The following is a 14,964-nucleotide window of genomic DNA, read 5'->3' as shown; positions in this document are numbered from 1 at the left end:
TATAAATACTAATATGTTGTTTGTATAAGAGCAAGTATAATTTTTAAAACTTTTTTTGTAATTTCCACTACTCTTTAGTTGTTCCTTGAGCCCCTTTGAGCTGGCAGTAAACTGCAGGTTGATTAGTGCCCATTTCCCCCAAGAATTTTCTCCACATTGTCTTCTCTTTCCTCCAGCCATCTCTCAGAGCTCTAAGCCAGCTGACAGCCCCATGAGTTATTCACACACCATTAATCTCAGACCACAATAGAGGTTTCAGTGGTGAAGCAATAATTTAGAACAGTAAGCTACGTACTGACTGAAGCGAAACATGGTGTTAAAAACTTGAAATCTGCCTGCATCTAGTAAGTCTACACTGATACTTCTTTCAGATGCTTTTGATTAGCAGCTGCTCTACACCCAGCTACTTGTGCTTTTGTTTCCATTTCATTGTACGTTTGCCACAGAAGGGATGGAAAGAATGAAAGAGCTGCCAGGTATGTGCAGGAGAGCCCTTCCTGCTAGCAAACACACTGCTGGGGGGATGTGCTCCATGGGGGCCAGGCAGTTCTCCAGATAGAGTCCATTATTTTAAAAGAATCCACTGCCAAGTGATCTGAAGGAGCACTTTCCTTGGTTACATAACAAGCAACATTTCATCCTCCCGGAGTTTTATTTACTGAGTTTTGTAAAGTGCCAGTTTCCACCAGGCTTTGGGCGCGTGTTTGTGAAGCATCAGGCAGGTTTAAGGTGTGCACCTCAAGCACCACTGCAGCTCTGTTTTTCAGATGAGAATGAAACAATTCCAGCCTCTACAAGTAGCCTTTGTGCTTCAGCTCTCACAGCATCCTCAGCCCTTGATCATTCTCTCTCCCAAGGAACAAGTGATAGGATAAGAGGAAATGGCCTCAAGTTGTGCCAGGGAAAGTTTAGATTAGATATTAGGAAGAAGTTCTTCACCAAAAGGGTTGCCAGGCACTGGATCAGGCTGCTCGGGGCAGTGGTGGAGTCACCACCCCTGGAGGGATTTAAAAGACATACAGATGTGGTGCTTAGAGACATAGTTTAGTGGTGGACTTGGCAGTGCTGGGTTAATGATAGGACTTGATGATCTTAGAGGTCTGTTCCAACCAAAACTATTCTGTGGTTTTGTGATTGCTTTAGCCAAATGATACTGATTTTCCACTAAAGGAAGTCTTCTTCAGGAAGGGGTCTGGTGTATGACTAAGTGTTTTGGAGTTGGGCTGACAAGCATGGAGTGGCTCCAGTGGAGCCTCCTATTCCTTGTTCGGGGGGGTTCAGTGCTCACAGGCTATGCCTGACTTTGGATGATGTCTCAATAGAGCATGTGACACCAGTTGGTGATTTTTATCTGTTGCAGAACCAGTAGCTCCCTTTAAGAAATTATACGAGCAGCCCAGTGTGCAATAACCCCTGCTGTCTGGTTTAATGTGCTAAAGTGTTTTTGCTGTATCAGGGTTTAAGTGGTGCAAGTGCTCTTGGGCTGTGTCTTCAAAGGAGGTGAAACGTCCATTCCTTTTGGGCAGGCTTGGCTCTTGGCTTCTTTAGAGAAGCCAAGTATTTCTGTGTTCAAGTAACTGGGCACTAACTGGGAATCAGTAAATTCACTAGGTCTAGTAAGAGGCATGAAGGGCCATTCCCAAAGACAGTATTAATCTTTTATGGTGTCCACCTCTTCTGCTTTTGTTACCAGAAACTTTTCTGTGTGGCTCTGCCCCTGCTTCTGAGCTTCCGTAGAGATGCATGCAGAGATCTCCATCTCTTCCCATAACTGGTGATGCTGCTGCAGCCCAAAGACCAAATTTGTATCTTTCAAGTCTTTTTAGGTGGAATCACCTGTGTTTCTTCCATCATCTGCTAATGTCAGCAATGTGTCTCTCTGTTCCTTTCTGTCATTTTGTAGGGTGGCCAGTGTGGAGATGGATTGCAAGTCCGCAACCTCACATGTGTAGTGCATGATGCATCTGTTTCTGCTGCATCCAAACCAGTAGAAGATGCATTGTGTGGTGAGCTGCCATCAAAAGAGAGCGTGCTGCAGTTACCGTGCTCTGTGCCTTGCCCAGGTAAAGGCTTTGTAACGTCACGGTGCGTTTTTGCCTGTGGTAGCTGTCTGAGGTGGAGATGCTTCCATAGCTCTTGAGTCCTACCAGCTGTTGTAATAATCATCAGATCTGGTAAATGCTCAGTCTGCTGTTTCTAGATCACCTGAAATGGCTTACCTTGTTTTATGAGAAAAAGGAATTCCCCGTGAAGCAGAAAATCAGAACACTGGGTGATAAATTGGGGTATTTCCCTCTTAAGCTGTTGTGGGCTTAGCACATCCTTTCAGACTGATTCCTTTTGAAAGGCTGTGATTTATTCTTTCAACGTGCAGGTGACTGCCACCTGACAGAGTGGTCAGAGTGGAGCTCCTGCGAGCTCACCTGCATCAATGGCAGGAGCTTCGAGACAACGGGGCGCCAGTCTCGATCCAGGGCCTTCGTGGTCCAGGCTCCTGAGGACCAGGAGAGCTGCTCGGGGCAAGCGATGGAAACACGGCCTTGCTCAGGTAGCGTGGCCACAGTGCTGCTTCCTCCTGCTCTAGAGTTTTCTCTGGTCTTGTTGCAAGGGGAAAACTAACAGGCGTTGATGTTGCAGGAGGGAAGTGCTATAACTACCTGTGGAAAACCAGCCTTTGGCGAGACAACATCCGCACGGTGTGGTGTCAGCGCTCCGATGGAGTCAATGTCACGGGTATAGCCACAAGTCTTCTCCTTCTGCATTAGTTGCTCAGAGGGGAGTTGGACATCCTTCCTCATTCCTGCAGAATTTCAGTTCAGATTTATGTGTAGGACAGAGAGATGGGAGCTCACCAGCCGTGCTGTTAAGCCAACATCACACATGTAATACGTGAGAGAATTTAGGCGAGTTACTCCTCCTTGTTGGGTTGGTCACAGGAGGAATGAGTGGACATAGACTAAAAGGGCTGCCTGGGCTGGCTTGCACAGCCCTTAGTGCAGCCTTCCTGCAACTGTGGAGAATGGAAGAGAACATCACACGTATGGTACAGCTTCTGTACAGCTTCTCTTATTCTGTTCAGCACACAGGAATCTCAACTTGCTCAAACTGTGAGATTCCTGCTGTTGCTGTGACCTACAAATTCTGCCTGTGCAGGATGAAAAGGCAAGTTCATGGTCAGCACTTTGAAGCTCCATGAGAGCTTGGCAAAGGCAGCAGGGCTTGCACATCTCTGAGTACGCACAGGGTAAATGAGGCGAGAGTAGAAAGGAAAATGCAGATGTCCTTACCTAGTTCCCTTTATAAAGACTAGTTAGTATAATAACAAAAGTTTTATGTGCAAAGGTTGGCAAGTAGTTAAGAACTCATTAACATGTTCTTACTCCCATAGAAGCACAGACTTCCCCAAGTGAGGATGGGCAAAGACATTCTGTGGATTATGTCTTTCTATGTAGATAAGACATTAATGAGGACACAGAAGATCTGCATCTAATTCCGGATTCTGTCCCCAACTTCCTATGTGGCCTGTGGCAAATAGCTTAAATCTGTATATCTCTGTTATCCATTAACAAGATAGGTATGATAATAATTCCCTGCCTTGTTAAGGCAAATTAATTACTGCAGTGCCTAGAGATACTATGCTAATTTGCTCAATAGACTAGTATTTAACTGTGTAAAATAAGCAAGCAAGCACTTCTTGCACTGTTGTGGTCCAAGGCACAAGCATTTTCCAGCATGCCCTTGAAGGCACTCAATGTTCTCTGTTGCAGGAGGATGCGCTCCTGGGATGAAACCTGCTGAGGTTCGGCACTGCAGCCCAGCCTGCACCAAACCCTTCTCCTACTGCACACAGGTAACTGCTCGCTGCAGAACGGGGTTGAGAAATTAACCCTGCAAAATCTATCCACTTAGCTTCTCTATCTTAACTGCACTCCGAGACCATTAGCGTGTCCATGATACCACCTCGAGGAAGCTGTGGGAATTTCAGTCTGCAAGGAAACCATAAACCTGCACCAACGAGTATTTATGTGCTGTTATAAGCTTGGTTTTGTTCTGTGCAGGGGTTTGAGAACCTCTTGCTTAATTTCCATTGCATGTTTTTGTACTGTCCTGTAGAAAATGGACTGCTTAAAAATTCTGTTAGAGAGGAGATAGGAGTATGTCCTCTTCTGTTCCTTCCTGGCCAAGAGCCCCCATGAGCACAGGGAAGGTGTAGCAGCATGATCCCACCATCCCTTCTCAAGCAAAACCTGGGGGTGACCGTTTTTGCTGGAATGTTGAGCATCTGCAGGACTTGCTGAATGGTGGAGCCACTGCCATTTCTGCTGAGCAAACGTGAGTCCACAGGTTGCACATGTCCCTTCCTGCAGTACCCAACTCCAGAGTTAAGAGCTTCCCAAATGCCTTATCCGTGTCAGTGCTGTGATGGCGTCTACAATCCAGAATCCTTAAAGTAGCCAGGGGCAGTTGGGGTTTAGAAATTTTATGTTTTGAAAATAGCCTCCCCAGCTCTCAGCTTCAGCTGAGGAATTGCAACTGGGAAGTACCTCGTGGGCAACTGAATCTGTCTGAGAGGGTGGTTGTGAGAGTGTTCAGAGCCTGCAGGTACATAAAAGGGATGGGTAAGTATGAATTTATTAGCTATAAGAACTCTTGAGACCTCAGCTTTTATCCAGTTTTTATCAGGGTTATGTCTGTCAACAAGTGGGGGATGTTGTGGCCACAAAACTGATGTCCAGAGTTAAATTCTTAACACAAGAGTCTGTAAATGGATTGCCTGTTTGGTTCGTAACCGCGTGCATCAGACCCACAGACAGGCATTGTAATTGTAAGATAATTAGCAAAGAAAAGCAAACTAAAAAAGCTGTTTTGAAGTAGGTATCAAGAAAATGGAGTATCTCTAGTGAATCACAGACTTCTAAGAAACCCCTTGAAGAAACTGCTTAGACTGATACCAGGCAGTGGTTATTTGGTCATTGGAGAGACAGCTTCATTCAGAGAACCCTGTGAAACACTGGAATGGAAATTCATGGGGAGGGTTTGGGTCTGAAGCGGGATTGTTTCTTTCTTGTTTGACTCTTGTAATGCCCAGCAGGGTCAGTGGGAAAATTGTTATTGACAAGAGGAGTTTAGATCAAGCCACAGACGCCTGTTATTGAGCCTGTTAGGTGGAAAATGTGCCATGTTGGGTTTCTCTGTAATTACTGACTCGTTTTTTCAGCCAATTCCCCAAATATATTTTGGTTTTTGAACTGAAATGTGTTTGCTGGCACCAATTCCTGGCTTGTTTGGTGGCGATGTTTAATGTCACGGGTATATCTTGCTGTTTCTTCCTAGTTTGCTTACAGTTTGCACTGTTCTGCAAGAAGATGCTGTTTGGTTTAATACTGAATTCCCTTTTATTTGCCTAGGGAGGAGTCTGCGGCTGTGAGAGAGGATATACCGAAATAATGAGCTCAAATGGTTTCCTGGATTACTGCATGAAGGTACCAGGTTTAGAAGATAAGAAAGCTGATGTTAAGACCATTGCTGGAAAAAATAAACCTGTCAACTCAAAAATGCATGACATTTTCAAAGGATGGTCTATTCAACCTTTTAATCCAGGTGAAAAACTTAAATATGAATGGAATAAATTGTCTTTAAAATGTTTCTGTAGAAGAAAGGCACAAGTTTTGTAGATCGTAGCATCAGAGATAGTGTCTGGGAGCTGCAGAGCAGCCTCAGAGTTTCTGACTTGCATGCCAGCTTTCATTCCTTTGTGCCCATACAGAGTAATCACAACCTCTTATGTTGAGAGATAGAAAAGACAGAAAGAAGCAATAATATTTTGCAAAAAGTATACTCATAGGTGATTTGGGGGGATGCTTTGAACTATTATCTGATTATGTTTCCAGAAGTAATATGTTTGGACCAGGAAAGATACTGATCACGCGCTTCAGAAGATTCAGAGCAGAAAGTACTTAAGATTTCATTAAAGAAGACATTGGTTGTTTCTTGCCATATTTAAAGAGTATATGAAATTCTAGAGTTTAGGGGTTTTACTGTTGAAGTTAAGATATTAAAAGGAAACACCACAAATAGCAGACAAGCTGCTGTGCCTAAGGAGCACATCCCATACGGTTCTTTGATTTCCACACCATAAAATGCTTCCCAGTTGGAACCAGTTGGATGTGCCCAGACTGGTCCCCAGTACTGGCACTGTAGCTGTAAGAGCTGATTACCACATTGACTGTTATTTTGCAAGGTTAATTATTCAAAATAAATGCAAATAGAACTTGAAAATGGGAGATGAAGGTGTCAGGTGTGTCAAAGTTTACTGAAACACATTCTTTTCTCCCCGTTTTCTAAAATACTGAGGTCTTCCCCCTCTTCTTTTACCTGACATTGCATTTGTTTCATATTAGTTTGTAATGAGCACGAGACTTCAGAAAACATGTAACGAAAGGTTCTGTTATGGGACTCAGGGAGCTGTAATTCTGTCTGATATATGTGATCGCACTTTGAATGTTACATTTACATATTTGATTTGCATACAGTAGTTAACCTTTGCATTGACAGTCTCCGAGCTAATAGAGCTTGGTCCAAAGCCTTTTCAAGCTGGCTGGTTTTCGATCAAACCCAGCATGCAGAAGCCCACGCAGTTCACCAGCAGTTTGAGTCACAGGTTTGGGGTTAATTGCCTTTTTTTCAGCACCTGTGCCCCTCCGTAGGCTGTCTTTACATAGGTGTCATCTCTTCAGCTGGTACCTTTGTGGGCTTAGAAAAAGGGAGAGAGGCAGAGGGGAAGGCTGCAGTCCTCTCTTTTTAAAATCAGTGTTCAAGGCTGCAGCCTGGAAAGCTTCTGGTGGGCTTGACCTCAGTGCAGCATCTGTGAGCCAGTTCTCCCCCAGGGACTAGGGAGCTTTTACAGCACATGGGGTTATTTAATTGTAGGGCAGAAATGTTACAGAAACAATATATGGAAAGGATTAAAGGTGTTTCATGTCTTCTAAGTGTATCACCAACCCCATGGCATCCTGCAAGTAACTCTTCAGGCTGTACGTGCCCTTCAGACCCCAGCTCAAGGCTCGTGCTCTTCAAATTACTCCCTTTTGTCTTAACTTCCTGACAAATTCCCTTTAAACACGTTCTCAGGCTTACTAGTCTGGGAGTTTGCAATAATTACTGCTAGCTGAGCCAGGAAACTGCTGTTGCCTACCAGTTATACTCACAAGAGCAGGTCTGTGGTGACTGCTGCCTGTATGGACAGCATTTGCCACCCTTCACTACCATAGTCCTTGACAGTTGTGTACATCTGAGGACCTATATCTGTCAGTAAAAGTACATGTGCCTTTCTCCAGTTAATCTGGGATTTCTTTTCCCAGTTACAGTTTGAAACACAAATGTTATTACAATTTAATGAGGCTGATGTTTTTATTCTTTCAATGGCTCTGCAGGAGTGCACAGAACTGATTTTGAGTCAGGCTGTGTTTTTCCTTTCTTTACCACACTCTGGGAGGCCAGAGGTCAGGTACAGAAACTTTTTCCATGTTGAGAGGCAATTTAAATAGCATTGTGTAAGTTGTAGGATGACATGGTCCAATGCCTTTGTGCTGATGGAGAGCACAGCTGCCTTCAGAGCAGGCATGGTGGGAATGCCTTTTTGTGGCTGTGACAGTCCCTTTGCAGGACTGCTAAATGTTTCTTGGCCATCTCCAGTTGAGAGGGCAATGAATGTCATACCTTGGGCTTCAGCAAAAAAAGATCCAGACAACAACCCATACTGACGAGTGGAGATACCACCTGGGATATAGGCTGTAAGTGTTTGGAGGAGAAAATTTGTGGGAAGTACTCAGCCTTTCCACAAAGCCTGGAAGAAAAACAAACCAAAACAGAAAGAATGGGATCTGATTCAATATGTTTCCTTTTGAAAAAAATCGTCATCCAGACATAACTTAAAATGGCTCCATGGTTGTCCTGTGAAGTAACTCCCTGCTCTCATGGCTTAGTTTGAAATGGCCTCCACCAAACTGTGTCCATGGGCAGGGTGCAGGTTCATAGTCCTGCCTCCAGTAGGTGTTACCAGCTCTGCTGATGAGGCTCAGCTCAGACTGCTGCTGCTTGGAAAAACACCACCGCTTCTCCCCACAGGGAAAGCTGTGCAGCCAGACTGGAGCAAAAAAACCAGAAATGCTGATCTTTTAAAAAGTAGTATTATTATTAATGCAAAGCTCGGAATTAAGGAGCTGTCCAGTAATGTGTTTTGAGACTTCCTATCAGAAGGAAGTGTTTCAACACCCTCAAGCAGGCATGTGCCTGTAGAGGTTCCTGCAGGGGCGCAGGCTGAGCCCGCAGTTCTTGCCACCGCAGCAGCCCTGTTGAGAGCCTCACCTTGTCCTACAGCCCATTAAGCCTCCTTTGGCCCAGCCAGAAAGCTGTTGCACAACTTTATCCCTCTTACTGTTACAAAGGATATTCTTGTTTTTATTCTAAGCTGCATTTGTTCCCATGTGTTCCCCAAGCCTTTTTTCAGCTCTAAGTAGCTTGTTCCCTTTTGGCTGCTGGTGTTTATCCCAGTTGACCCCCAAGTATTTGTGGAGAACAATCCCATCCCTTCTCAGCCCTCTTTTCTTTAGGCTAAACATGTCAGGTGTTACCTGCCTTTCTGTCTGGATCAGCTCAACATTGAACTGCCTTTGCCTGAGCAGCCAGGGGGCTGCTGAGCAATTGTAGTGCAGTTATTTCCTGCTCCTTTCCAGGGGCTGGGTAGTCGTTCTTGTGCTGCACCCTCAGCCCAGGCTGCCCTTGATGAGCTGGGGAGCCCAGCCAGGGGGAGGTTGTGAAATAATGCTGCTGTGGAGAGCAGAAACCGTGAGCTCATTTCCAGTTCTCATTGAGGAAAATCTACACTCCTTACCAAAGTTAAGACTTTGTCTTGAAAACTGATTTTTATAGGAATCTTTTTTCTATTTAAATTATGAGTTTTCTGGATTGTTCCCCTTGCTGTGTTTCACATCAGTGATGCTACTAGTTTTCCTTGTGTGCTTTCCTTTCTTCTTTTAATCTCTGAAGAATGTGTGTCCTTCAGAATAAATTTTATTCTTTTCTCCCTCTGTCCTTTTTCCTTATTTCCCACAGATGGGAAACTGAAGATATGGGTATATGGAGTATCAGCTGGTGGGTTCCTCATCATAGTTTTCCTAATTTTTACATCCTACCTGATGTGGTGAGTATAGCACGTATTTTGTCCTTAAGTAAAAGCTAGTTTGCTTTTTTTAAAACTATCCAACATACATCACAGCCCTCTGTGTTGCAGAGATTTAATCCTCAAGGCTTTATGAAAGGATGGAGCTTGGGTTACTTAACTGCCTTCATTTGGCCCCTACCTCAAAGTAATTCAAAACTCTCTAAATTGTAAATGCTATCTGGTGTAATCATGAAGAAGTGCCATGAAGGGAAATTATTTTTTATTATCAATAGGCCCTTACTTTTCTTGCGACCTCTGCTGGGATTAGAAAGGGCTTTTTATTGTGTTATTTAAAAAAAAAACATTAAGTAAAACTGAAAAAAGGCAAGGAGGCTGGTTGGATCGAGGAGCTGGCTTTTGCTGAAGGAGGGACTAAATAGAACAGGAGCATTCAGTTGGAAAATTATGTTTGATGTGGGAATACAATAGAGATCTATGAAATCCTGAATGAAGTAGAAAAGGACGCTAGGGAATTTTTATTTCCCACAATGTAAGAAGTGGGAGGCATCTGATGAAATGATTGTTTAAAATAAACAAAGGATTTTATTTTTCACACAGTGCATTATTACCTTGTGAGCTTACAGCTGCCAAGGACTCTGCATGCCAGGAAGATAAATGGATTCAAAGATGGCATAACAGTTTGTGGGAGCTGGGGTCTCTTGGTGTTAATTGTGGATTTCTAGATGTATGTTCCAACTCAGGAAATCCCTAAATAGGTTTTTTCAGTGAATACATCAGGTGGAAACACATCCTGTGTCTAAAGCTGCTGTTACCAGCCACTGTTACAGTGGGGTGCCAGGCCTACCAAAGCCCTGGTCTACACCAGTGCATCACTGGTGTTGAGCTTTACTGGTGGGGAGGTGTCTGCCCTCCTCCAGCGCAGCAGTGGCCCCTGCTGGGGTGTTCAGGCTGGTTTGACAGGTTGTGCTCTCTGGTTGGAAGTACTGTTTTCTTTCTCACTCTCTTTCTCTCAATCCCTCCCTTCAATTAAAAGCTTAAATAACAGCGTTTGGCTGCTGCTTAGGATTTGGAGCTTCCTTATTTTCCAAGCAATGTAGCTGCCATTTCTTTGTGGCTTCACAGTGGAGCATAGAGAGGGTTTTTTAAGTAACATGACATAGTTCTCTCTCACTCGAAGGCTGGCGAAGAAGTGTATTTCTCAGTAATAATTATTGCAGTTTCAGTACTGTGCCAAAGGAAAAAAAAGAGAATATCCCACATCCGAGATGGTTCCTGTTTCAGTTTTTCTGCAAGGTGTTCCTTGTTTTGTCAGCTGTGAGAAGACACAGGAGACAAATATGCTTGATTCCTGCCAAGCTGAAGAGCAGAGCTGGCTGCCCGTGTCGATGGGCTGTGTCCGCACCGCGCGCCCGACGGTCACTCCAGCAGGTCCACATGGTTTTGCTTGGAAAGAGTTGCTGTACCCCAGAGTCACCTAATTACAAAAGGAAATAGCCAGTGTGGAGAGTTGATTTTCTGTTGAAGTTTGCGTTTTGATGATGTTTCTGTGCTTTATATGTTTATAATTTCTTTCCCTGAAATCTCTTTTCTTGCAGCAAAAAAACCAAGCAGCATCAAAGCACTCCTCCCCAGCAGAAGCCTCTAACCTTAGCCTATGATGGAGACATGGATATGTAACATAAAAAAGGAATCCAAATGTAGACATCAACTGCCTTAACTGCTTTCTTTCTTGGAACTCTCCGACTTCTCAGTTTTTTGAGGAATCTCCTGATGTGTAACATACCGGGCAGAACAGAAGTATCGTGAGCTTAACATTTTGCCACCTCTTTGTTAAAAGAAAATGGAATCAAAGACTTGGATCTTGTTCTGAAGAGACCAGAAAATGCATCTCTTCCTGTTGAGCAATGGGAATAATAAAAAAAAAAAAAAAGAGAATCTACAAGCATCAAAAGGAATTAGTAAAAAATAAAGGCATGACAATCCTGAGGAAAATGTGACATTTACTGTAAATGACAAGTTTGACACAGCATCATTATGCACTATATTAGTGCAGGGTTCTTTATTCTTCACATATTTCAACAATGAGTTTTCTAGTGTTTACATTTCGTTCGAAGACTTTACAACTGGATCATGTATTTTGAGAAATGCAAGGAAGAATGAGTTGAAGTGTCTGAATTTACCAGGTTTTTTTAAAGTTTCTTCCTTCTTATCCTGTTTTCTAGTCTGGAATATGATTTTGCTTCATTTCCACCTACAGGACAGAATAAGGATTGTTATGAAAAAGCATAGGTGGTTTCTTAACCAAGAATATTTTTAAAACAGTTGAGTAGATAAGTGTTTTGATGAATGGCTAAAGGATTTGATTGTTGAAAAAGTATTTTAAATTAAATTAAACCATGTAGATACATTATGGCCAGTTTAAATTGTTATTCAGTTTAATTAACACAAACTCTGCTTTTGTATTTAAATTTTCTTATCTGAAATATTTATAAATTCTTTTTTTGAATTTAATTACTTGACCTCATTTAATATACATCAAACACAAATGCGGTTTGTAGAAGGTCTTGCTTTTTTAAATGTTTTGAAACCACTGAGAAGTTACATGTTGTAAACATCTGGGAACATTTGAAGAGGGTAAGTGTTTATAATAGTGTGTGTTGCAAGTGGGAAAGTGCCATCTTGTGGTATTGACTTGTATTTATAAGCAAATAAAAGTGCTAGAGAGAGCGAGAAAATTGCTTCTGGTATGTTGAATTAAATGTATGCAAACAAGATTCATTATTAGTCTGTGTGTCTGAGGCTGGACCTGCATTTCAAACAATTCTGGCATATTTTGGGCTGCAGTGATTAGTGAAGGAAATATTGTAGGCAAGTATAAAATGCAGATCTGGAGAATGCTTGGTCTTAATTTTAACGAAGTGCTGCTGCTTATTCCAGTAATTAGAAGAGAAAAAATAATTGTTACCAGTCAAGCACCTATATGGTCCTTCTCAGCCCATGGTTACTTCAGAGCAGATGAACACAAGAGGTTTTAACCAGGGCAGACAGCAGTGTTTGTCTTGCTGTGTTGCTATTCACAATTTTGTAAAGTGACTTGAATATTACAGCTTCATCAAAAGTGATGGACTTGGAGATAGGTTTCCTTCCTCAGGTTGGGATCCCACCCATCCAGCATTTCTCCTGCAGCATCAAATCGAGATGGGCTCCTCACTACAGGAAGGACATTGAGGTGCTGGAGCGAGTCCAGAGAAGAGCAACCAGCTGGTGAAGGGTCTAGAGAACAAGTCCTATGAGGAGAGGCTGAGGGAGCTGGGATTGTTTAGTTTGGAGGAGGCTGAGGGAAGACCTCATTACTTTCTACAGCTACCTGAAAGGAGGTGGTAGTGAGGCAGGTGCTGGCCTCTTCTCCCAAGTGATTAATGACAGGACTAGAGGAAATGGCCCTGAAGTTGCACCAGGGGAGGTTTAGACTGGATATTAGAAATAATTTATTTGCCAAGAGTAGTCAGGCACTGAACAGCTTGCCCAGGGAGGTGGTGGAGTCACCACCCCTGGAGGTATTAAAAAACCTGGTAGATGTGGCACTTCAGGACATGCTTTAGTGGGTGTTTTTTGTTTTGCTTTTTTTCCCTCCTGGCTGGATGGTTGGACTCAGTGATCTTGGAGGTCTTTCCAACCATAACAATTCTGTGGTTCTGAGATGATATTGTGTCATCAAAGCAAGGTCAGAGATGCATGTTCCTCTTCCTGCATTAAAAAAAAAAAAAAAAAGGCTGCTGGAATTGCAAGGGGAAATTGTCTCACTTATTTCTCACCCTGGCGATGTTCTTCTGGCCCTACTTTCTACCTTAGAGCTGTAATTATTTATGGTATAAAAAAAACCTGATCTGGTGTTCCCCAGTAACAATGGGGGGCTAAGTCTTTTTTTAGTGGTGACCTGTACTGAATCTTTGAGTAAAAGAGCTACAAAGGGAATAATGACCTAGTGCTAATAAGAGTACTGTCGGGTCTTAATGTATTTTTCCTGTGGGCTGCAGTGTGAGGGGAATGGTTCTCTCTGCATAATGAAGCAATAAACTCAGTTAAGCATGCTGTTCAAAAAGGCATTGGGAAGTTGGTGTAATAACAACAAAAAATGACAACTACAACATGTGGTCATTGCCTTCAACATCAAGGTGAGTTACAGTCCAAACCATGATGTCCAGCACAGGAGATGTGGCTTTGTGGTGGGAGGTGAGGAGCTACAGCTGCAGCTCTGCTCAGGGTGTGTTGATACAGAGCAGACAGAGCTGGGGTTGTGCTTCAGTTTGGTGGTAAAATGAAGTAAAAGGAGGGGAAGGCTTTGCTGTCAGCTGCTGCCAGCCCTGTGCTGTGCACCTGAATCCTGGCTCTGCTTGTCCTGCTTGGGCAGCGTGGGGATTCAAATGTCAGTACGTAATTGCATCTGTTTGATGATTTGGGATTGAATTAAACTGTGAGACTGAGCTGAGGAGCTGGTGGCCCCGAAGGGTCCCTCAGGCTGAGGTTGCAGCACAGTGCAACAAAAGGAATTGGTTGTGTAGACAGATACCAAGGTTATTGCTTTTGGTAAGAGCCCTCCCTGGGTATCCTGCTGGGAGGGGTGCCCAGCATCCCATGGGATTACTGGAGTAAATTCCTACCTTTCCGAGTCCAGAGTGAGTCATGTTGTGGAAGAGGGATTACTCCCAATTCTTGCCTATTTGCAGTTTCTGAACTTTATGCTGAAGGGGCTGGTACTGGTCCCGTCTGGAGACAGGCAAGAGATCTTGGTCCTGTTCACGAGGTAATTCCCATGCCCCCAGCCAGGGCATCACATCTGTGATGGTGAGTGGAAGCATCTGCAGGTGAAATTTGCCAAATGCCCTGGCAATCTGTCTTGGTAGTTGATAACCAGATAATGAAAGAATCAACATTTTATCATATTTTGTTTCAAGACTATTGATTTCAATCACCACGGCCAGGTGTTGCCAACTTTTGTATTACAGCTCCTTCTGTGGCATGTTCTCTCCTCTATCACATGCAATAGTCAAAGAAAAGAGCTGCAGCTAAAGTCAGGCACCATTGGAAACAAATTCCCAAGAAGCACTGGAGTGTTGCACACCTGCCACCATTTTGGTCATGCTCAGAGATGGCGTATTTGCCTGCACAGGTGCCATGTCTGTGCGTATCATTGTGCCTAGACACTCCCAGCATGTGAGCTTTGGTGTGAGGTGTGTAGAATCAAATGACATTTCTTTCTGCAGAAATACCCTGAAGTCTCATTCATGTTAGTGGGGCCAGGTCCCAGCTGAATTCCTCTCCCCTGCAGCAACCACACCAGAAGTGTCACTCAAGAATGAAGACTAATTTTCCTTGCTCTGGAAGCAGAGTAGTGTAAGAATTCCTACAAGACAACATAGTTAAAGACTTGTAAATTAGCTTGTCCTTGTACTTATATGTGTGGAAGAAGGGCCTAATTGCATAGTTTTCTTTGCCTAAGTGCACTTATATTCACAGCCAGTTTAATCAGGAAATGAAAATATTATCTGGGGTGAAAAAAAAATTAGTTGAGCACTTTCAGTTTGGCTTAGTCCTGCGAAGCACGAAGTTATCATTGAGATTAGGCCACTTGCTGCTAACGTGGCATAGCTGCTTTCGTGAAAGACTTATTTTTTCTAAACTCAATTTACACTTAGAAATGGAAGGAGAAATGTAGTTTTAATATAATTTGGGGAGCTTGTTTTCAATTGGGAGCTAGTAATGCTAAATAAATAAATAAA

The 14,964-nt window shown here is 43.3% G+C and overlaps 1 protein-coding gene across 1 annotated transcript in view; it reads left to right on the top strand.

Annotated features, from left to right (window-relative positions):
* The window catches only part of THSD7B (thrombospondin type 1 domain containing 7B), a 326,234-nt gene extending 314,315 nt beyond the window's left edge, over nt 1-11,919 (top strand). The window contains exons 24-30 of the mRNA XM_051624219.1: nt 1,904-2,063; nt 2,375-2,548; nt 2,638-2,733; nt 3,768-3,850; nt 5,409-5,601; nt 9,115-9,202; nt 10,780-11,919. Of these exons, the coding sequence (XP_051480179.1) occupies nt 1,904-2,063; nt 2,375-2,548; nt 2,638-2,733; nt 3,768-3,850; nt 5,409-5,601; nt 9,115-9,202; nt 10,780-10,861 (876 nt within the window). The 3' untranslated portion in view covers nt 10,862-11,919. The remainder of the gene's footprint in view (nt 1-1,903; nt 2,064-2,374; nt 2,549-2,637; nt 2,734-3,767; nt 3,851-5,408; nt 5,602-9,114; nt 9,203-10,779) is intronic.
* Nucleotides 11,920-14,964: the final 3,045 nt, after the last annotated feature.

This window comes from Apus apus, chromosome 6 (assembly GCF_020740795.1).
Source record: "Apus apus isolate bApuApu2 chromosome 6, bApuApu2.pri.cur, whole genome shotgun sequence".
Lineage (NCBI taxonomy): Eukaryota > Metazoa > Chordata > Aves > Apodiformes > Apodidae > Apus > Apus apus.
Note: the sequence above shows the minus strand (reverse complement) of the source record. Positions and strands in the feature narration are given on the sequence as shown.